Source organism: Seriola aureovittata, chromosome 11 (genome assembly GCF_021018895.1).
Source record: "Seriola aureovittata isolate HTS-2021-v1 ecotype China chromosome 11, ASM2101889v1, whole genome shotgun sequence".
Lineage (NCBI taxonomy): Eukaryota > Metazoa > Chordata > Actinopteri > Carangiformes > Carangidae > Seriola > Seriola aureovittata.
This window is the reverse complement of record NC_079374.1, coordinates 5,883,293-5,908,057: the sequence shown is the minus strand read 5'-3', so window position 1 is coordinate 5,908,057 and position 24,765 is coordinate 5,883,293. Positions and strand designations below refer to the sequence as shown.

Below are 24,765 nucleotides of genomic sequence, written 5' to 3'. Positions count from 1 at the left end.
AAAGACAAACAGCTCAGAACAAACCCTGAGCACAGCTCCCCTGCTGTCATACAGCACAGAATGTTTTAATTGTTTGTGTCTTCAAAGCCGGAGCTAAGCTCGTGTTTGTCTTTGGTAAATGAGGCAAGGGCAGCTAATAGACTGTGATCAACACTGGCCTGGTACAATACACTGTGTCTCGGCTTTATAAATAGAGAGGATTGCCAAGTAAACACTCAGAGCTCTCTTGTTCAAACACAACTTCACACCTCCAGTGGCCACTTGAGGGACGACGATAGGGAAGAAATCTTAAGCTTCTGTACTTATATAACCTTTGCAGATATGAGCGTCCCCTGGTTCAGCAGCTTGTGGAGGTTTTACCATAAGGATACTGATCCGAACAACACAGCTAAGCGGTGAAGCAATGTCAAAGCGCCTTGAGCTGTTGTGGCCACTGGATACTGGATGTCAAAACTAAACATTTCCGACTCTTCTGAAAGTCCTGACATTTCTCTTCAAATAAAGTTTTTAGGTTGTTAGGGTGTCAATACTTTGTGTTTCATGGTGGCCATTTTGGGAATCATAGCTCCGTATTGTTGCTTGCGCTCGTTGGACTGACGGGTGTCAAACCACCAGGCAGGGCCTGAATCTGTTCTTAATGACTTGCCTGTTTATATAAGTAAAGGTTATACTGGTGTATTTCAGTGTGAAATGAAGGAATGAACAAAGGAATGTACGAGTTCCTAAAGTGGTAGCTGATGGGCAGTACTCAGACTTGTACACAAACAGCTCGTCTGCTGAGGTTTAATACTATCCAGAAATGTTACAAAGGATTGCCTCAGAAAAATGGATGACTAAGATGTTGAGGACATGTCACTGTTTCGAGCCATCTGACAATGATTTAGAAAAATTCCAAAATAATGAGACAATAACATTGCCTGAGCACCACTGGAGCATGTGCACTTAACATTAAGCATCTCAATGAGTCAACAATTTGATGTTTTTTTAAAAGGTGAGTGTCACTTTGAGACGATAAATTATAGCTCACGGTATCGCCAGACACGCGCCCACATTTTTTTTTTTTAACTGTGCGTGTGTGTGTGTGAGAGTGAGTCACACAGTTAAGGAGGCTTGGAAATATTGAGCCCTGCAGTCAGAGGGTATTAACAAGGAAGAGCAGGAGTGGGAGGTGTCGGGACACAAGTCCTGAGGGAGAAGGAATAAGAGGGAGTAGAGATGATGGAGGATGAGGATGAATGTGTGTCCTGTTGTAATTCCATGAACAGTCAGTGACCTGAAGATTTGTGGAGACTGTGTTGGCTTTAGCCAAGGGGCCAAATTCCTAACTGTCACATGGAGACAGATACGAGGAACGAGGTGGAAGGAGTTCTGAGTTTTAGGTTGTGAGTTTTCAGGATACCACTGTAATGCTAAGATCTGATCAGACATCTTGATGAAATATGTGAGTGCAATCACTCTGCAGGCTAATTTTAGATGACCTGTTTCTTTGTTTTTACAAAACTCTGACATCTATTGAGCTGTTATTAAAATCAAAAAAGCCTGTACAAAAGTTACAGAATTAACATAAAGTGTCAACATTTGCGTGAACATTTAAATCCAATTCATAGCAATACATACAGAACTGGAAGTGTGACTAGACCTATGTTATATATTTTGTTGAGTTGTCTTCTTACATTATCTTAACTGTTTCCATCTATTTTTAAATTCTGCAGAAATGAATCATTTTAATCTTGATAATGGTCCATTTCATTTCGTCACCTGTCAATGTCATACCCCCCTTTTTGCACGAGTCATTATTGTGGTTGTGTGCCAGAAGCTCAAAATAGACTTTTTAAGCCACATTTTTATGACATACTTTTTTAGATCTTGGTTGTGTTTAACTATGTATTTTAACCGGATGAAGGATTTTACTCACTGGACATCTCGGATGTTATCAGAGAACAAAGCTGAGCAAACATTAGCAGCAGCTCAGCACGGAGCCCCTCTGAGGCACCGAACAGTGTGGGACACACACTGATTTTATCATGTGAAACTGCTTAATTCAGCGTTTTTACCAGATTTAGTCACCGGGTCAGTTTGTTTTGGAGACAAGGGGAACTCTGCTGATAATCTGGCTACTGGTAAAAAACCTTCTGAAAGTTATCAGAGAAACAACTGAGCAAAATTTAACAGCAGCTTGGATCGCAGCTACTATGGGACGATTTTAAATGAAATTTTAGTCAGTATTTTTACCAGTTTTTACCGGAAAGTAAGAGACCTCTGCGGATAATTTTGCTCCCGGCAAAAAACCTCCTGAGAGACTGACACTGAGGAAATTCTAACTGGGAAAAGCTGACTGCAATGACAGCAATGGCGGTGAAGACAACAACTCCCATGATCCCACTTCACAATGTCACCAAACTCAATCTTTTGTTATGGTTTTGATTGAGAGAACACTAGGAACAAAAAAATCACATACTGTATATTTAAGAGGCTAAACACATCCCAGCACTGAAACTGCACTGGACACACAGCGATGAAATCCACACTGATCTGGGTCATGATCAGGAAACTAGCTTGAGCTATGAGGTATCCTTACCACACTGCTGCTGCCAGGTGTAAAAGTACGTTTTCAACTGAATGTGTGAAGAGGCAACACTAACCTTGCGGTCCTCTTTGAAGAGCTCCGCCGCTGTGGTGAAGTGGGGGACAGCGTTTTTACAGTGTGGACACCCTGTGAGAGGAGAACACACAGATGGGACATTATTACAGCTCATCATTACACATTTACAACACAACATCCGGCCTCACATCCTAAACAACATCGCGGCGGGGGGCAATAATGTCACATAAACACCATGCTACAAAAAACGCACACAATCAGAGGTACTACAAAATCACTTTAATACACCGTTTACTCAATCTCAAACACGTTCATAAAGCACGTGGCCCTGTCACAATCCTGCAGTTATTTAGGGGCTCACGCCACATTAGAGATGGTTCAGTTGTGTGTTATGAGAGACTGTAAATCTCTTTATTGCTGCCATAAACACAACCTCCCCGGAGCTCTCTCTGCTCCAGCAGCCATCCATTTACAGTATGTCAATACTTACACAAATACACCTCTAGGTACCACACGACAGATCATGTTTACAGGCAGAAGGTTGTATGGTCAGTATTAAACGGTGAGGGAATATTTTCTGATTCCGGCTTAGTCGCGCTAAGGAGAGGAAGATGTGTTCTTGCATGGCACTTGCAATCAAGCAGAGTGATTGTTGCTGTAATGACTTTTGATTTTCTGTTTGTCTTATTCTTTTTGTTGCTAATGTCAAGTACACAGTTTTTTTCCGTTCAGTGCAATCAAACTGCTGTTACCTCTGTTGGAAACTGAATTCTTCTGTAGGAGAGGTGAGAGATGCAGAAACAGCTCTTTTGGTGACGAACACATTATCAGTGGGTAACCGGATAAAAGCCTTTGTGTGGAGGGTAAGGGTGAAATGACCAGTCAGTCAGCCCATGACAAAGAGTAACAAACGGACAATTATTTTAAGGAGGTATATACATTATTGCTTTATTTTCTTTTTTAAAAGGAAGAATATTTTTCTCACAAGTCTTCCCATGGGTTTACTAACTAAGCTTATTGTTACGTTAATCAGTGCTAGCTCTTTGGATGGAAACATGTTGGTTAACAGGATGCAACAACTTCTGGTTAAACCCTCTCGAGGTGCTGTTTGACTCACCTAACCCCTCTAATACACGGCCGAGAATATGTGGATACCCAACATCACACCCACATGTGACTGCTGAACATGTCATTCCAAAACCATGGGAATTAATCTGTGCCTGTAACCGCCTCCATCCAGGTTTCACACTTTGGATTTGCTCACGTTAAGCCACAAGAGCATTAGTGAGGTCAAACACTGATGTGATGAGGACTTTCTCGCAGGTTCACCATAAAGGTGTTCGATCGAGTAGTATTCGTTTCTCTCTTCCAGATCAAACTGCTGTCACAAAATTGGAGAAGCACTATTATCTAAAAATGTTATTGTTACATTTTCCCCTTAATTGGCCATTTAGTATACTCGCTCTCCCTAAGATTAAAGCCACTAGGTAGGAGATCATCCCCATAGTGTAACAGATTATTAAAGATGCATCTCATCTTGTAAAAGAATTTACAAAAGCAAATATATTCAGTTACCTATTGTTGACACTGGCCCTGTTATAACCAAGATCTCAGGATTTGTTCCCATGAGTCATTAACATTAATCCCACTGTAAATGGATTTTACAGGCCAGAAGGGCACGGACAGACCACACTGTGGTGGCCACAGTTATAACTTAGTATTTTACTGTTGAGTGTATGTGCACAAAGATACATGCACATAACTCTACCTTCAACTCAATTACACATCAACTCTGCAACTGTCCATTCATCGTCCTTTCCAAAGCTACCTCTCTGAGGCTGCATTCAGCGCAGCTTAGAAAAGCATTTTCTGCTGAAGTTCCCTATTAGCTGCAATATTCAACGCCCTTTAAACCTTTAAAAGCTCTGTCGCAATTCTGAAACAGATATATCTAAAAACAAAAAAAAACCAGAGCAGATGCATATGCTGTGTTTTGTCCCCTCACATGAGGACAACAGACTTATCAGACAGATCATTGTAAGTGCTCAGAGACATTGAGAGTGATAACTAAGTAAAGGGCAGGTGGCTGCACTCCAAGTACTGTATAGGAATATCTCAGCTTTCACATCTCACATTCCTCCTGTCATCCAAGCTGTTTAAAGGCAGATGAAAAGGTAGGTCTGCAGCTGATAATGAGACCTGCCACTCTCATTCCTCTCCTCTGCCTGCGAAGACACTTTCACTTGTCTTTCTCATAATTACCAACAGAGGCAGACAGTGAGGTAGAGACAACAGCAGACAAAGAGACAGCCGAGGAGAAGCAGTGTGTCATCATCGATCCTGTGAAAACTGCACAAGTGAGCTAAGAAATATAAATACACCTTGACATCAAATGCATCATAATGTTTTGTTTGGAACTTAGCATCACTTATAACTACTAGTGCAGGTGGCTACAAATGGGCATTTAGGGACTATCAACTTTGCTCGTATTGTCTGAGGTCAGGAAAGAGCCAGCAAGAGAGAGAAGCTATGACATAACTTAGTTTCAGTTTTGTTTCAGTTATGCTGACTCAGGGCTTAAAGTTAATAACCTAAAGTCTGAAGTATCAGCCTGATGATACTTGCTAAATCTTCACGCAGCTGTAAGTCACCTAATGCTCAATTAGACGCAAGCTGATACAGTGAGGGTGCCGATGGGGTGGGTGGGGTGTAGGGGCAGCAGGTTGTTGCTGACTGATGTGCATTTCGGAGCGTCTCTTTGTAGAAGACGCGGCCGACGGAGGCAGAAGCCTGACCGCTGGTGCCCCGTCTGGCTTCAACGCCCTCATCAGACACAAAGGGAAAAGAAAAGAAAAAACAGGGCCAGAGGTGCAGGTGTGTGTCTATGTGTGTACTGATAATTAAGCAAGTCGTCTACTCTGTATTCCTTCTGCATCTGTGTTTTGTTTCAGACTGTCATAACACTGGGTCCCGACATTGTGGAAGAGTTCATTTCAAAGACATGTTCAATGACAAAGACTTGCCTTTCTCTTTATGGAAAAGTAAAGCAGCTGAGTGAGTTAGTGCCAACACTATATTCTAAAACTGAGGCCTGACTTCCGTTAGCCACATGTACCCAGTTAGAGAACACATGAACTCAGTTTCAGAATTTACTCTGCTGAGTCTGTGAATTGTGTTTGTTTGTGGTGACCTTTAAAGGGGCTATTTATGAGTTTTCTCTGCTACTGAATGTGGTTTCTTGCAGGGGGGGTGGGGTGGTGGTGGTGACTGTCGCTTGACAAGAGCTTTAGCCATCAACGTCTTTATAATACAAGAGGTTATAATAGCAGCCCTCTGAGCAGCACTTCACAGGATCTTTTAATTTGTTTGTTATTCATTTGGATTCGCTTTGTGTCCAACTGGTGAATGTGAGTCTGTTTAGCTTTGCTTTGGACGCCACAAACCCGAGAAAAAGATCTGGCTTTTTTTGCTGCTAGACTTGTCTGTCTGCTGTTTGATGCTGGGCTCATACAGAATGAAAACTGCTGCCTGCTGCTACTGGAAACATTGAGGACACTGAACCATACAGTAAATGGGATGTAAAATCAAAACGATGAGCTAAAAGAAGCTAGAAAGCCCAATAGAGTTGTTAAAAACTTATCACTACTAGAAACTCCTTTTATAATACTTTATTTCAACTATTAAGAATATTTATTAGAGGAGCTTGGAGGAAATGGTGGTGGACATGAGGAGGACTGGAGCCCCGTGATCTGTTTCTATGTTTCTATCTGTGGGGTCAGTGTGGACATTGACACTGACGCCCTCTACAGGAAGAGGCCAGAGCAGTCTCTTTTTTCTGAGACAGCTGAGGTCCTTCAACGTCTGCCGGACGATGCAGAGGATGTATTATGAATCTGTAGTGGCCAGCGCCACCCTCTATGCCGTTGTGTGCAGCAGACTGAGGGTGAAGGACGCCAACAGACTTGATAAACTCGTCCGCAAGGCCTCGCAGCCACATTGTGGACGGGGAGCTAGAATCTCTGACAGCAGTGTCAGAGAGGAGAATGTTGTCCAAGATAAGGACGACACTGGAAAACTCTTCACACCCTCTCCACGACGTGCACGACGTGCACGACGTGCTGACCAGCAGTAGCAAGTGCAGCCAGAGACTCATTCCCCCACGTTGCACCACAGGAACTCACTCCTGCACGTGGCCATCAATCTGTTCAACTCTTCCCTCTGAGAATCGATCAGTCAATTGGACAGTTTTTTCCACCCATGTGCAATTACCATTTTGGTTCAATAATCTGATTACAATTCTGTACATGATTCAATCAATCAATAATACAAATTAACTGTAACTGTAAATGGCATGTAAATATTAACTATACTGTTTATTACTGACAGGGTATATTTCTATTTTTTATATTTTGAATATGGGTATTTTTATTTTTATTATTATTTTTAATATATTTTGTATATGTGGAATGGGGCACTACAACATAATTTCCTGCAGGGGATTAATAAAGTTTTCTGATTCTGATTAAAAGCCATCAGTTGAACACTGAGAACTGATTACACACAGTTTTAACTCCCTGAACAGGCTGAAATTTAAACTGCCAGCTGTTGCAGCGACATTGGGCAAAGATACAGTTTGACGGGTCAGCCTGTGACAGTTCATGCAGCAACATAAAGGTCATTTTGTTGCTAATTAAAACATTTAACAGGACAGCTTCTTTTTTCTAGGAGATTTTCTTCAGGGCTTAACTATAAAGCTGCATTATAGAATTTCACATTTTCCCTGAAATACGAGGTGGAAGAGTAATTTGTTCTCTTTTTTTAACTTGCACAAATCTATTCTCAGTAATCTGAATCATTCCTCAGTCTCCCCATGGCTTAGGTGGAGTTTATATACTGTGTGATGAGGAACTTGGCAGGCAGCTCAGTTACGTATGCACACTGCTTAAAACCCAGGATATGATCACACTGAGCCCAACTGAGCAGGGTTGTGATCACACTTGGTTTCAAAAACTTCACACACACTTTAATATTTTGATCAAACATATGAAATTCAACAGTTTGTGAAAATTGTCTAGTGCCAAGTATAGATGAGCCTGTCAGGAGTAATTACAGACTTTTGTTGAAGGTTATTTAATGGGTGTTAAGTAGAGTTGGTATGAATGAAGCTCTTACAAGGAGCGTAGAACATGACCAGAGCATGTTTTTTCTTCTTCAGGGCCTCTCGGAAATCCTCTGATCCAAGATGGCTGACGCTGGAGGGCTTGTCTTCCCAAGACTGCTCAGGTGGAGGAGGTGCCTGGGGACTAGAGACATGAAACAGAGCAAAGTAATATTTATTATGTGTACAAAAAGGAGTGAAAAACACTGCTTTACATTTATTGTGTACAAAGATACTGAGTAGGCATCTACAGTATGCTTGTTTCCAAAAAAGAAAAATGGTCACATGTGAATACTAGTGATATAATACTACTCAATGAATGAAGCTTTACATCAGCCATATATAAAATAGTGTTGACCTCTGGTTGCAGACTTTGTCTTTATGAAGCCTGTAATTGCCACAGCTGGACTGATGTCATTGCAAATTCATTACTTTTCACATGGACCTTTTCCAAAGATGAATCTATTACACTGCGAGGATGTTATGTAAAAAATGTTGCAGCTAATCACGGACAAAGAAGAGTCCAGCTCTAATGTTTAAGCTCAGGACTAAATTAATACAATGCATATGAGTTTGAATCTGTGTCTAAATGTGTCAACCCTGCATGGGCAGTGTTTGTTGGAAATTGTGTGACTCACTTGTGCATGAACTCGATGATCTTGTCTTTGTTTCGGAGCTGCGGCAGCGTGTACTTCTCCTCACCTTTCTCAAAATACTTAACAGTTGGGAAGCCAGAGATCTTGAAGCGATCCCCCACAGCTTTGTGCACTGTGGCATCCACTGCTGCCAACACGCCCGGACTCTGTGAAGTGATAACAACAGCAACGCTTAAATCATGTGGGACTTTGGTAAAATAATAACTATAGAGAGATCTGTCCAATTAGACCAATAAAGGTTCATTAGATTTACCCTTTACATGACACCAATTAACACCACCTACTTTAGAAACAGTCCATGTTCAACCTTTGCAAATGAGCACACTGGGCTTTTTGTGTATTTAAAAATGCTGCATTAATAAACACTAGCAGGGAACCAAAGAGGAGAAAAATAAATGATATTCTGGGCCTTAAGGGCAAAGGGTGAGAGAGGCTCCAGTCAATCCATATTAGATAATGGTCAGGCTTCTCCTGTTGACCTCCAGTACTGGGCAGAGAGCCACAAGAAGAAGGTCCAAGCGTCGGGCCGGGGGGACTCTCATGGATGAGATAATTGCTACAGTCACTAGGCTGGAGTTTTATTGGCCCTGCCCCTGGCTGGGGAGTGTTAGATTACCACAGAGGACATAATGGTGGAGAGGAGAGGTGAGGAACACACCCGACTAATCAGAAACACATCGAGAACTGGGCCGTCGGACAGACTGACCAGCGTGTCAGTTGTGTCGGCCAACAGCTTTCAAGCCAAGGGGATTATTATGATCTGTTAATGAGGCGCTGCTACACCGTGCAGTCCTGCATGTTCATCAGAGTGTGAAATATGAAACGTGAACAAAACACAGACGTGTAGACGTGCATGCTGTGCACACAAAAACACAAGCAAAGGTCATGAAACTTACATCTGCGCCCTTGTTAAGTATTTCAGCAGCTTCATCATACTCTGGCTTCATCTTCTTGCAGTGGCCACACCCTAAAAGATTCAGATTACACATTAGAGTCGGACCTGACGGATTTCTGAGGCTGATATCAGTGTTGCTATTCGAGAGTCAAAAAAACTGAAAACAATGTATCTGCCAATTTGTTTTTTTTTTACCTCTTATTAAGAACATTTGATAATAATCTCTTGAAACTTGTTATTTATCACTTTAAATGGCAAATTTAATTAATTATACATAAAAACTAAAATCAAAAAATAAAACAAAATGTCAAGAAAAATACATCCTACAGTATAAAACATTTATGTCCTGCAATCTTCATTCACACACGGGCCAATACGAGCCAATAATAACAGCCTACTATCAAAAACAGTCAAATTAATGAGAGTAAATAAGACAGGAATCTCCTTTCAACCCAAGGCTGAGAGCTGTCCTGGAATCTTGCAATCTTTGCACAACATTACATCCACAGAGCCGTCACACTGAATCTATGCGTCAACAGCTGTAATTCTCTGGTGTCTTGCTGTTTCCCCCTGGTTTGGCTGAGGGTTTACTGCTGCCACACTGAGGGTGAAACTGTAAACCAGATGACCACAGTCTCCCATGCTTACCAGCAGAGTTAATGCATGTCTGATTGTTTACTACGTTTCAGGCATGGGTGTGCGTGTGTGTGTGTGTGTGTGTGTGTGTGTTTGCGTCTGAGTAAACAGTTAGAGACAAACTGAATGAGACTAAGAGCTGGGTGGGAGTAAGTGATGAATACGGGAGTGAAAGAAAGAGAGCAAGACGAGAACGAAGCGAGAGGGAGAGAGGGGAAGCAAACTGGTGGAGGTGTGAGTGGAGCTGGGCCATATGGTTGAATATTGTGGTGTGCTATATCTTATCATTCATGGTAAACACAAATATAATTTCTGATGTCTCACAGCAAGTTGTCGAGGAGTTGTTTCCAATAAAAATGTAGTGGTGTGAAAATGGTTTGGATTTAAAAATAGATTAATCAGATTTACAAGAAGCCACAACAATATGTAAATGGTGTTAGGAGACTGTTACAGCGAGAAGGTGGCTTCATGTGCAAAACTTATTCCACCATCTCAAGTAGAGCCACCGGCTGAGCACAAAGAGAGCAGGACATCAAATCAAATCAAAGTGCAACAGCTGATGTGAGGTCTAAACAACCGAAGACACAATCTACGTTGACACGACAGAGCATAACCAAAATATTTGGAACTTGTTCTCTTTGATAGAAAAAAATAGAAGGTGGAGAGAAATTCCAGAAGTTGTCACGGTGTGTTTGATTACAGACATGATGGTGATCCAAACAGCTAAAAACGAAGGCTTCAAAGACAGCACTCCCAGACATGAACGAAGAATACTGTGATAGCACGGCAGATCAACTATACCCTGACCACAGACAGATTTATTGTTAATAATATTATTATTATTGCAAAAAATGCTCTGAAGAATCGTGAACCAATTCTATGGTGGTATTGTTAATTCAAATGAATATTTTTCCTGTTTCAATATATATCATAATATAACTCATCATTATGAACAGCATCAATCTCTTCAACTTCAAACTTTTTTTTGCTTCAGTCTGATTCCACTGACAGTCACTTTATGATGATATGAATTATCTCCCAGCTCTAGACTTGAGAGCAAAATTTTAAAGAGAGTGAATTCCATTATGTCTCCAAACGTCGCCATGAGCCAGACACTGTACCTCTCTGCTCTTTAATTAAGACAGAGGGACAGCATTAGTGTTGTTTTTGCTCTGTATAACTCTGTATTATCTGGAGGTAGTGGTGTCTGTGCATGTGTGTGTGTTTCTGTGTGAACGTGTTTGCAACAAATCTGTTTGAGCTCCAAACATCGTGAATAAACTCCGTTTGGTGTGAAGGTGTGTTTAATATTGCATGAGCAAACATTTTATTTTTGGATCTAAAATGACTTTCGAACACATAAAACAATATTCGTCGAGTACAAGATGTTTTGTCTTAAGATGTAATGAATATGCTATTTGATCAGGGATGAGCAGTGTGTGTGTGTGTGTGTGTGTGTGTGTGTGTGTGTGTGTGTGTGTGTGTGTGTGTGCATGTGCATGTGTTCATAGCGCTGCTGTGCACAGATGCATGAAACAAACTTGGTGCATTTCCAAACCTGGTAAATTGCCCTTGTCATAACAGTTCAAGAATTCCTTTCTTCAATATATAATGCAGTGCTGGCGCAGGCTATAAATCAAGTGTGATATGCCTTTTGGAAAAAAAAAAAGAAAAAGGAGCTGCTTCTCTTTCATCTAAATCAATGTAGTGTGTGATCATGCAGATTGTGCTGAGGCTGAGCAGAGAAACAGTGACTAAAAGGACTTTGTCTGACCCTTCAAAGTGATGAGTAAGAAGGAAAACCAAATGTCTGTGCTGTGCTCTGCATCAGCCCTGCTCCACATTCATAGTCATAAACTGTGTGTGTGTGTGTGTGTGTGTGTGTGTGTCTGAGGGGGGTGGGGTGGGGTTCAGAAACACACAGAAATATTGCTGATTCAGACTGAGAAGAGATCAGAATGAACAAACAGGACACACATCACTGTAGCTCTAATAAAAACTGATGCATGCTAGAAAGTTAAAAGCCTGGTGACTTCCCTCTGCTTTACAGATGTTAGGGTTAGTGTGTTGTAAGGTCATCTCCTGTTGGTCCACTGCAGCTGTAAGCTGAGCCTGTGGCTACTTGCTAAGTGGCCGGTCAGGAGAGATGTTAAAATCAGACCCACTAACTTCCTGATGCACCGATTGCTGCCCAAACAAACATTTAGGGATCAAAGGTGGCCATTTACTGCCACATCTGCTGGACCAACATCCTGCATTCATTATGCTGCTGTGCTTTCGTCCAACAACGCTGGCAGAGAGGAACTTTTGTTTTGGTCTGGGACGTAAACAGGTTCACTCTGGGAAACGGCGTCCTGTCCTGCTGCCGGTTTTGCCTTCGTGTGGAGCTGCACGCAAACAACCCCCAGTGAGTGCTGTTCAGAGGACGGTGAGAATGGCCGTGCTGAGAGGTGGACAGAAATACAAGCTGATGGTGGTGGTTGGGAGACCATTAATCTCACTATGACAGCAGGGCCATTAAGAAACTGCACTGAAGCAGCAACACAGGGCATCCGTGTGTGTGTGTGTGTGTGTGTGTGTGTGTGTGTGTGTGTGTGTGTGTGTGTATATGTGAAAAATAGAGAGAGGGATATGCAGAGTAACTGCAATAAATATTTGTGACATATTGTGATATATGTATTTGATATGTGTCACAGGTGTACAGATATTTATATTTGTGAGTGCAAACTGAAAAGATTTGATGCAGCTTGTTTCAGCTGACTGCCCTTGACTTGAGTGTGTGGGTGACTGGCTGCTGTCCGCAGGGTGAGTCGACTGCATGACAAGTGAAGCTGTGACACTGTGTAGGAGCAGGGAGGACTCCATGCACTGTTCAAACTCACAAACATTTCTCTGTACATTCAGGATGATGGGGGGGAAAAAACTTTTTATCCAGAGTTATTCCGGCATGTTTTCTGTCCTAGAACTAATAACTACACCAACTAACAACAATAAAATCATCTCTTAAAGTTTGCTGGATAGAGTGCGGCGTCTGCTAAAGCTTGACTAAATGATTATATAAAAGTGAGAATGTGAGAACTCTAGAGCATTTTTAAGCAAGGATGAATAGTTAAATATAAAACTCCTGTATGGATATCAAAAAAGGTTCCATTTGACAATAATATGCTCTTTTAATACAAGCTGTTGCTGTTTTTGAGGAATTTCACTTCCAAGTTTGTTTTTTCTATTATTGTATATTACTAAAATAGCAAAGAATCTAATGTTTTTGTTCTTTTATCATTCTGATAATGCTAATTATCTACACTTAATGCATTTCATTTACTGCAACCGCTACATAGCTGTGTACTACGGTAAAACATTAGCACACACACCTGACCTCACTAAATGATTTGAAGAGGGTGATTTTTGTTTGCTATCATACCTGTGATTAATTGGCCAAGTGACATAAGACATTTTGGACTATGTTTTACTGAGGGTTAGATGAGTTAATATCAGTTTCATCTCTGTGACTTCAACAGAGAGACAGCTCTGTGATGTGTTTAGTCTAGCTAATCGCAAAAACCGGAGGAAATATTAAACCTGGCTCCATCTATGGTCGATTCCAACAACTCCAAAGCTGCCTGATGCACATGTTTGTTTTTAACATGTATAAAAAAAGAAGAAAATGATAAATGCAGTTTAGGCACTGTAGCTACTTATTGACCAAAAGCTGATCCAAGAAGTCGCATGCAACATTTCACTCTATCCTGGTTGGGGACGTCTTGTGTAATGGTTGTTTTTAAATTCCAAACAGACTGATCTGATAAATGAAATGATGTCATTTGGCTCTTCCTGCTCAGTGGATCATATTTACAGAAATTCAAAGTCATTGCATTTTTTTGTCCTGCCAATTGGCAGAAGTTAGTTTAAATAATCCATCCAATAGTGCAAAAATATTTTTGAGTTTTCGGTCGTGAGTAATGAGAAGTGGATGGAGCGGGTCCCACTGCAGTGTGTGTGAGTGTTAAAGATGTGTTTTAATCACTTCAACTGCTGGAGAGTGTGTTTGCCCTCTGGGTGGAGCACAGTGCTCCCAGCAACCTGGAGGTATGAAGGCACTTCAGCAAAGTATGTGATGAAATTTTGAAAACAATGACTCATCATTATGGCGAAAGCTCGAGGAAAGGGCGCTATTTTTATTTATTCATTTATTTTTATAGTGTGGAGACTGAGATGAGCACGGAGAGAGAGGGAGCAGTTGGACAGGTAGAGAGAGGAGAGAGGATGAGGAGGTGATATGGTCAGAAGTGAAGAGGTAGCTTAAAGAAGAAAGAAGAAAAAAAAAGAAAAGAGAAAGGTCCAGAAATTGGTTGCAATAGAATTCAGACTGCGTCGCATAGCTGTTGTGCTCAGAATGTGTTTCTAAATGTGGTAAATCTATTTGCATGATTTCACAGTTATGAATCGGTCGTATTTATCAATATGTAAAATCTTCTTGGATAGCTCCGTCACATGCAGGAGGGCTGGACCTAAGCAAAGCTATCAGGAAGTGGAAAAAAAAAAAAAAAACAATCTAGCCCACTGACAAAATCTAGCATATATAACAGCAGCAGTATGGGGCGTGAATAAAATGGCAAGCAGATGTATGCGAACCGTATGGCAACAATGATGTATTCTTAGTGAGGATGAGCTCAGGAGCGAGCGAGTGACACAGAAAGCTAAAGTTGCTGCAGCCAGCTTGTCTTCTGGGTTTGTTTTTCCATCTCCAGTCCTTCTTTGGTTTCTCTCTCCAGCTGACCGTTAATAGTGTGCATGACAGAGAAACAGTGATGTTATTTGTGTGACTAAATAACAGTTCTACCCGAGAGACGTGCAAGTGAATGTTCTACGCAGCAGGAAGGAATGTGAGGCTCTTCTGACTCGCTGCTGCGCATATTTTACAACTGAAACTATTTTTTCTATCTCTGTATTTCTGATGGTGACCAGAGGGCTGTTAAAAGACAAGGCTGGCACTACTCTATATTATTTACTTGTCTATTCATCCAGTGAAAAGAACAAAAGTAACAATGAATTGATCTTACTAACAAGTATTGTGTGTTTCAGCCTTTTAAAAAATAAAATTATATATTTGTGACACATCTTCAGTGGGAACCAATGAGCTCAGGGCTGAGTTCAACACACAGAGTGAAGCACAGACACAGAATAATGCAGTGATGGTTTCAGTCTTTTTCCTGAGATTTGTTGTCAATGGGACTGCACTACTCTTTTTAGGTGCTGAGACTTCAACACTGTATTTGTCGACTGAAGAGTCATCAACAGCAATTCTGATAAGTAATTAATGACTTGAGAAACTCATTAGGTAAACATTTGCTGGCTTCAGTTATTCCAGTTCATTCTCATTATTCAGTTATTATTTACATAATTGCAGATTGAATATCTTTTAAGTTTTGGGCTACTGGGTGGACTTCTCTGCGTAGTTTTGATGTTCATTTTTCATTATTTTATGACGCTGTAAGGATCAAACAATTGACTGAGTTGAAAATCTGGATCTTTTGGAACTTGCGTTCTTACTCACATGGGGCATAGAACATGATCAAGGCTGCGGGATGTTCCTCCAGGAAGCTGTCAAAGGACTCATCGGTCAGGTGGAAGACTGGGGAATCTGTCTCTGCCCACGGCACCTCAGGGGTCTTCGGCTGGGGGGGCTGAGGGCTGAAACAGGAAGTGGAGACAGAGAAAGCAACAGAGGTGAGGGACATTTAAAAAAAAAAGAAAACAAAATTCCAGCTGGTGTGCAATTTGTGCAGAGCAAAAATCAGACGCAGCTGTAACTCACACTCCACCCAACATGTCATTCACACACACTCACACACACACACATCTGGACCGAAGCAGCCACGCCTTGATGACAGAGAACAGTGATGCAACGCCAAGACACAGATATAAACAAGTACACACTCCATGAACTTGTGTACATATACACATGTCATTTAAAACGAGATACACACACCCTCCTTCTGCAAACCTTTTTTTCATCTTCACACACTCTGGCCTGAGCCAACATGCTGAAGAGGAACATGCATGAGACTGGAGATCGTTTAAAAACACCAGAAATATGCAACTGGTGAGCAAAGAATGCTGCACCTCCTCCAAATATTCATCTTTTATCCAGAATGTCATCTGTCTAATATTTACTGTATCGCTCTCTATATCTATCTATATCTGTATCTACATAAAAAGCTCAGGATGAGGGTTTATCAGGGACTGAAGCCACAGATCAGATTATCAGATGACATCTTTGGTTGCTCTTCTGCAGCATGAGGTGCAGTTTCTCCTCGTGCCACTATGCAACCACACCACTCCTGCTCAACTCCATTACTGGCGCAACACTGCTGCAGAGGGCTGATATGATCATCATAGATCCTGACCCTTCCCTGTACTTATTGCCATCAAACTAGATTTGGTTATAATGTGCAACACAGAAAAGCAAAGGAGCAAAGTATTTCAATAGTGTTGTTTGAGAGCAGCTGTCAGATCCTGACCTCTATTGTTCCTGTTTGCATAGAAAAAAAAGAATGATTCAGGTCGGTGAAAAAGGGTGAGCCATGTGAAGCCGAGTGGGGAATCAAAAAACTGAGACAGCTGAATCTGAACATAAGAGAAACTTCATCAAAACTTGGGAGGCAAAGTAGGGCTGATGAAAGAGATGGAGATAAAAAATCGGAGACAGAGAGTGCTACAAAAAGAGCACCATGGACACGACGTCTCTAATTACGAACGCAGAAAATCCGACTATTCCGGAAAAACCTTTCAACACCGTTTACTTCAAAAAACCCTTTTCAGCTTTCTTCCCCATCTGTAGCATCTCCAGATGAAAAAAGCCTCTGAGATGACAAACTGCAGATGTGATGAGGCTTGCGGGAGGCCAGTCTTCTATCTTTTTTTTTTACCATAGGGAACATATTTATGTGCATATCAACAATATAAATTCAACAGTCTAGGGTCAGTCTGTTCATGTAAAATTATTTTTTGTTTTGTGCCAGAAAGAGGAGGAGGAACAGCTCAAATACAAGAGAAATGAATGTTTGTGAAATCCAATTTCACCACTGTTTATCACCTTTTTTAAAAAATAAAACTGAAATCTGAGGTGTAATTATGCTTAGCATTATCACTCAATTTTAAACATGTAATCATTCTGTCAATTTGATTGCCTAATTGCCAGCCATGCAACCACTTTTAAATTATACTGCTGGACCCTGAATGAGCAGAGTACTAACAGCTTAGGACTGGGGAGGGAGTTGTTATGCCTCTGGGCTAAAGAGAGTGCTGGAATACATCCTCTGCCTGTCTCGCTCCGCTTCCTGCGATAGCTGTGAAAGCCCTGCTCTGTGCCCTCTGGCTGCAACCCTGTGGACAGTCATGGCTTTCCTGCCAGGCCCTTAACACGAGTGGAAAAGGGGGGTGGAGGAAAATGGGAAAGAGGATGGCCAACCCGAGGAGGGAGCCGGGGAGTTGCGGGCAGAGGGAGTGAGCCAAGGTGAGAAAGAAAAATGAGACAAGAACTGAGGAGGTGCAGATTGATGACACCGAGCCAAGGTGAGTCAGGGTGAGGAGAGGCAAGAGAAGGTGTGATGAAGACTACAGCAGAAGGAAAAGGTGATGCCAGACTTTTAAGGTGAGATGTACAGGAAGTTTACTTATTGTCTCAGACAGAAGGCAGAATGTTGGTTTGTTTCATCAGCTAAAATATAAACAGCTTTGGACACAAAGATCATGAATTAATCACTTGTGAAATGAATGTTAAGAGGGTGAAAGTGACTAGGACAACACTCACTTTTTCATCCAGTCAGCGATATCCTTGGCTGCAGCTCCGTAGTTTTCATAGTGGTGAAGGAACTTCCCCTTCCTGAAAGACAACAGAGCAAGAACAACATGATCTATAAACCATCCGTCAGCAGTGGGCACAATTATGGCTGCCAATATTGATAACTGATTATATTTGTACATTTTTATTTAAAGGATGACGCCACTGAAAATCCTCCTGATGAGTTAGGTTAGTCATGAACTCACTATCTGCAGTATTGAAATGTGGATCTGATAAGTTTGTCACTTGCTCTTTTGTGGACAGCAGCAGATACAGAGAGCGTACACATTTCCCAAACACACTTCTAAACTGAGCCATGTAATGTGTGTTCAGTGTGTTTCAGCTCTTCCAGCTGAGATCTGGAACTCTGAAGAGGCAAGACTGCAGCATGAAAGCAACACAAGCAGCATATAGAATGATTTATTGCTAAAGAACATTTGTTTCGAGCCTTGTCAACATAAGGACCAACAGCAGAGGAGTGAATAATGCTGCGAGAGTGGTTTGTGCTTTCTGTGGATGATTTTTCACCATGAAACCGAGTCACAGTTGGAATCCAGTGTTGTTCACTGTTGTTAATCAAAGCTGTCCTCCTCAAGAACTTACAAGCTGACAGAGGGTGAATAAATACAATTTTATTCTAAAAAAGATCAATTTTCAGTACTCCTTAAAAAACAGTGTCTATTGTTATATTAATAAAAAGTGTAAGGATTTAGAATCAGAACAGATGTGATCAAAACATAAAATCTTTCAGTGCTTTACACTTTTTGTTACTTGATGTAGTGAAGTTTGATTTCTCATCACATCCTGCAGGACTGACACTGAAGAAACCCAGTAATCCAGGTCATGTGTGATGGACAAAAAGACAGGATCCTAAAAACAATGACAGCAAACATAATATAACCCAGTTTCTAAGACAAAGAGCTGGGTCAGACCTGTGAGAAATAGAACAGCTCTAAACCACAGAGAAATGTTTTAAAAAGACTGACAGAAGTTCAGCAGTGATTGATACTCCGTCCTCTGTCTTGCGTTTGTATGTCTAGCTTAAACATACTCTACATATAAGAAATGCCAGTAAGCCGTCGTAATGCATTTGAAATGAGCTGGAAGCATCCTGGCAGCTTTACAGGCTGAAAAAAAAAATTTAAGCAGATTATTCTTCATAGGAATGACTTTATCTTCTCTATTCGCTGTGACTAAATGAAGGCTGGAAAGCGGATGTGGTGGCTCAGCCCACTGCTGAAGAATCAGTGTCAGTAGTAACTGGCTCTGGGCAGTGTGGATCTGCAAATACAAAGGGTGAGGACGACCACAGTCACAGCTCCCGAGATACAGGACGGACACTGTTAAAGGTGATACACGATTACACACACTGGATTTTGGAGCTTAAAACTTGCATTTTAAGTGAACTGACTACTGTGGCGGAGATGGCTGCTTGGAATTCAATCAGTGAGATTTATGACCAACTCTATATTCGCTTGCTTTATCTCTGCTGCTGTAAAGTACACCCACACCTTGTAAAAATCAAGCTGAGGAAATGTGAAATAAATGTCATTTGCCCGATGCTTTCGAGTGTTTTCCTTTACTCAAGGACACCGCAAAGACATAGAAGCTGAAACAGTTTCACTTTTATTGTTTATTTAACTGATAGAAAGCCGAGTTGTGCTGCTGTGTTGAGTAGTAAGGTTTCTTAATCTGTAAGACAGGAAAGGTAAAGGACCTTGAACACTTGGTCTTAAAGCGGGTGCAACGGCAAGATAACTCCAGTGGTGTTGATGCTGATTTACCCTGCAGTGATTAGCTGCTGTTTATCAGTGAGAGGCTCATTACTGCAGCCAATGGGCTCGGATGGTCGTTAGCTAGCCCTGCGCTGACACTAATGTGCTCCTGGCTAACAGGCTGGCTCCGGCTCAGCTACACATGAGTGCAGGGGCACGCGCGTGTAAACCACGTTCACACAATACACACACACGCTCACGTACACAAAAAAGAAGTGCACCCACACTGGCGAACCACAGAGGCACTTAATCAGTCCCGGTCTAATTAAAAGGCCAGACTGGAATGAGAGAGTGTTTAATGTGAAAATGGGGTTGATAAAGCTGCTGCAGGAGGAATAAGAAGCGGCCAACAGAGCGGGAGCTACACAGCACCAGCACCGTTAACTACACTGTACATATAAGGACAGTAAGGGGGTGCTCTGGTTGTTGCATTTACAGACACTGTTAGTCACACACTTGTAGCCACATGCACACTAGGGGCTACAAGCTCTGACTGTGTGTGTGTGTGTGTGAGAGAGAGTCTTTATGCATATTTAGACACTAAACTTAAATGATCAGCTTTATCAACAGCATAAACTTCCTCCAAACTCTAAAAGAACAAAAAAAAAACAAAACAATCAGAGGCCAAGTGCTAAATCACTGTCACCTGCGGCCTGAAGGGTGTTCTTGAAGATGAAAAAAAACTTTGATACAATAAATGAAAAACCTTTACTCAGTCTGACACATTAATAATTAAAACCGCTGACTCATTATGAGTCTTCAGGCAGACAACAGCTCTGTGTGAAAAAAAAAAAATGCAACCTCTCCATTCATTTCAGTGGGGCAGCTGCAACGGCACAGTACACTTCCTGAAGCAGAGAACTTTTGCCACAATGCTGCGCCGCAAAACTCCAAAGCCGTAAGTTTACCTTCACAAAAGGCCGGAACAAGGGACTGTTTTGACATTTTTGTTTGAAAAATGACTTGAATGATGAATCAATCATGATAATAGTTGCTGATTAATATTTTGTCAATGAACCCAATCAATACTTTGACATATTGTTTTTAGCTCTTCACTTCTTCACTTCATCACCAACCACTCAGCACCACCTGTATGTCTGTCTCACTCCTCTGACGATGGCACCCAGCATCCTTGACCCCCCCCCCCCCGAGTTTACTTTGTTTCAAAGGGAACACCAGAAGATCCTAAAGCTTGTCAGAAACTTTCTACTTTCCACCTGCTTCCATCAAGTCTGCTGGTGTTTAAGAGGCCCGGACTGCACTTTCTGTTTGAAGTGGCCCTACTCTCATGTTCTGAGCCTTAGAAGTGAGGAATGAGCCTAAAGTGAGACGGATGAGAGGACTCGACTCACTCAAAGTAGCAGAAGGTCGGGTAGCCTTTGACGTTGTACTCCTGCTTGAGGCCGTCAAACTCAGCCGGGTGCACATTCATTCCTGCCAGTACCTTAAGACAACAAAATAAAGGGGAAAAGAGGCATGAGTTGTCGGGAAGGTAAAGGAAAGTGAAGGCTGAGAGACAACAAAGAGGAAGGACATCAGAACGGGTTAGTCATCATCAAAGTGCTCCAGAGTAAAAAGATGGATTACTCAAAGCATGAGAAGAGACTGCACCGTGAAACATAGATATAATGAAGGCAGATGAACAGACTGTATTCAACACTCACTTTTTGTGATCAACTTGTTAATGACATTTTAATTTAACAGACAGAACATGAGATATTCTTTTGTTTGAAATAAGTCAAACAACTGCAACTTCCCAGGTTCCCTCTGAGGAAATACTACAAGACCCTGTTCATAACTTAAACAAATAGAAGCATGACCATGAGTCATGACAAGCTCTCTGTGCCTTCTCCTCCTGTTTTAAGTCGACAGAGCACTTCAATAATATCAGATTCAAAATGTGCTTCACTGGCATGAACATTTTATTAAAGTTTGAATATTATTTTAAGTAGTATGTGTCAAAATTGATATTTAAAGATAATAGTGAATAAACCCAAAAAACACAAATGATACAATCAAAGCAAAGCAAACCAAGAAAATCATCTTTACACCTTCTTGTGTCCGTGTCACAAGTTCACAGCCTGGCTTAGTGAGCACCAACTCAGTATTCAAACCTTTCACTTCTCAGCAGCCCTATTAATCTGCTGCAATAACAGGCACACTCCAAAAAAAACCTATAAAAAAAACACATAAATCCCTCTATTTCATCACTCATAAGCACCGTCTAATAATCAAACACACATGCAGTTAATTATCTTCTCATTCATTTCCAGCTTCATGTGAGGCAAACGTGACGACGTGCTGCTCTGTATCACCATCTCCTCAGGCCGCTGCCGCTCTCTGCTCTCACTGTACAGGAGGTTCCCTCTCAGACCTCTCCCGGTGCTTCAGAGGAAGTGTTTATGAACACAAAAGATTCGTTTCCCTCGATGATCGCATCGGCCCCGCGGTTGATTTTTGTGCGTGCGTGCCTCTCTACAGTGCTGTTAAAAACCATTTCAACAGCTGGGAACAGAGCAACCCCCCTCACCATCCACCCTCTCACCAAGTTTGGTTTGTAATACTGTCTGTCTGCAAACTAACAGCATGGGTCTTTGGGGAACCCATGAGACCAGGGAGGGGAAGAGAATGGGATGAAAACAGGAAAAGTTGGGGAGTAAACACAAAGACTGGGCAGACTAAACTGACATTTAATCTATAGAGAGGTTGTAAACTTCAGCTGGAAGGACATTTAATTGTGGCTGTAGGTGCCCGGTGGTGAAAACCAAGTAAAAAACACATTTAATATAGTCACTGATTATAGATCTGTACAATACTATAAAGCACTCTAATCATTAAAACTGTGAGACAGATCTTTCTGGGCAAGGTTGGTGCTATTTTGACTGACCTTCTGTAATTGCTCTAGTGTGTTGAGGACAACCAAAAACCAGATAAAGTATAAATCAAGTCCAGCAGAATGTGGATCAGGGCTTCAGAGGTGCCTTTAAAGGCCATCTGAGTTATGATGCTGCTGAATCAAAACCTATGGCGTAAAAGTTGCTGAGGTATTCTACTTCTGAGAAGTTCTGTAGAAAATACAACCAGGGATAGCTTTCATTTAGGTCAGGCTGACAGACTGTACACTTGCAGATTGCCAAGGTAACCATCCAGGCATTCACACTGCTGACACATCTCATCTAATCTGCAAACATCAGAGAAGGGCGGCAGCAGATCAGAGGCGGTTCACGCAGTAGGACAGTTGACCAAGTGTGCAGGGAAAAGACTCATCAGCACACTTACATATTTTCCTTTTGTCTCCGTGGCCGCTTGCTGAAAGACAGGCTGCATTCTCTTGCATACGCCGCACCCTGCAACCGAAAACACAAAACAGACCACCGCAAGTTATTACAGAGGACTCAATAGTAACCAACACTCTGACAGCATCGATATGACAGTTAAAAGATTTCCCATCATCTGCCAGGGGAATTGGTTTTTCTGCCAATAGCAGCTTGCAGTGTGCTATCTGCTGTGAAAGATATGATGCACTGAAAACCTCTGACCATAATAACCGAGCACAACACATGGAGAAGCTGGTGTAAAGTAATGTATTTACTATTGAGCGACAATAGTACACAAGACAATCAACTCCTCCACAGATGAAAACATGACTTTGTTGAAGTTGTGTTGTTGAAACAATCAGTGGGTTGGGCTTTTAGCCAATCAACGAATTTAAGTCTTTTATTAATCAGTCAATTGTTTAAGTCATGTAATGCAAAAAAAAATGTCAAGCACTCAACAACAAGCTCTGGGAACAGGTGACAGCAGCGGCGATTTTAACTATTTACTCACAAAATTAACAGTTAATTGAAAAAAATATTGAGAGATTGATCAGAATAAAAACATTCATTAGCAGTAGTCCTATTCCTGATCATAAAAATGATATTAGTATATTAGAATATATTCAAAGATCAGAAAGTGATTTGCCAGGTATGATGAATGTTGAAAAACTCATCCCAGTATTGACTAAGACAGTGCAATATTGCCAAGTATAGCCCAGTTCATTGATCTAGTCCACATACTTCACCTTTCTTCAAATGAGGCAGCTCATGTGGTTAAGTTAATTGCATATTTTCTGGACGATAATATCTGCTGTCAGTTTCTCCTGCTGCACTGTCTACCCATCACAACATGTTGAAGCAGCATGTTTGAGCCACTGAACACAGTGATAGTGAAAAGACTCACAGGGAGCGTAGAACATCATGAGGATCGGCCTCTCCTCTTTCTTCAGCAGCTTCCTGAAGTCCTTAAAAAGAGTGAGTGAGAGAAAGAGAGAGAGTGCGGGTAAGAAGATGTTTACGAGGATTTATTATTTATAAACAAAATGTATTTTCAGTTCATGAAATTGATGATAAATGTGACCAAGAAACGTCACTTATATTGACTAAAGCTCAGTGACAACGACGACTACAACAGGTTGATTCCTCTGATGACTTGCTTCAGGGTATTGTCTCTCTGATTAGCATTCAGAGCTTTAAAGTAACTAAGCACACCTCCATCTTTGCTTCAGTAGTTGCTTCTCAGCAGTTTATTACACTGTGTGTAAGCCACGGAGTCATCACATCAGCAAAGAAAGAAAGAAAAAAAAAAAGAGGACTTTCTTCTTAGGACAGCAGGTAGATAAGCCCTCATACCAGTTTCTCTTCCTCATCATCACCTTCATGAGCTCAGCTACTTCCTAAAAAAACCACATTCAGCACAATCTTTTGTTGACATGTTCAACAAGGCTCCCGGCTTGAGTGGATGGCCAGGACAGCTGTTCATTAAATAAAAAGGGCTTTCATAATGCAGTGTATCTGTGGGTGTCTTGGGTTGTCAGGCCGTGGGGTGAATGTGTTGAGGGTTTCATCTGACCTGGATGGACGAGAGCTGTCTCGAAATGTTTTCTGGGTTGTAAGGACAGGGCTTTGTTAGCAGACTTCATGAACTACGCAGTGCAGCTGTTTCATGATAAAGCCCTCATACACTATGTTGCTTTCATATGCAGGCTTTTGTGTTGCAGAGGTGGACATGCTGCTGTGTCAGCTGCAGAAGCTGATCACACCCTCAATGGGACAGGAGAGGAGAGGCAGGAACCTGCATCACATTAACTGCTTTCTTCACCAGCTTGTAATCACAGTAACATGAACATCAACATTGCTCCGGATGCGGTGGCAGATTCTTT

At 41.6% G+C, this 24,765-nt stretch overlaps 1 protein-coding gene across 1 annotated transcript in view; it reads right to left on the bottom strand.

Annotated features, from left to right (window-relative positions):
* The window catches only part of pdia5 (protein disulfide isomerase family A, member 5), a 53,333-nt gene that overhangs the window by 6,106 nt on the left and 22,462 nt on the right, over positions 1-24,765 (bottom strand). The window contains exons 7-15 of the mRNA XM_056389613.1: positions 23,787-23,847; positions 22,845-22,912; positions 20,918-21,009; positions 17,761-17,832; positions 15,502-15,638; positions 9,313-9,383; positions 8,399-8,562; positions 7,775-7,905; positions 2,643-2,713 (exon numbers count right to left, since the gene is read on the bottom strand). Coding sequence (XP_056245588.1) covers positions 2,643-2,713; positions 7,775-7,905; positions 8,399-8,562; positions 9,313-9,383; positions 15,502-15,638; positions 17,761-17,832; positions 20,918-21,009; positions 22,845-22,912; positions 23,787-23,847 — 867 coding nt within the window. The remainder of the gene's footprint in view (positions 1-2,642; positions 2,714-7,774; positions 7,906-8,398; positions 8,563-9,312; positions 9,384-15,501; positions 15,639-17,760; positions 17,833-20,917; positions 21,010-22,844; positions 22,913-23,786; positions 23,848-24,765) is intronic.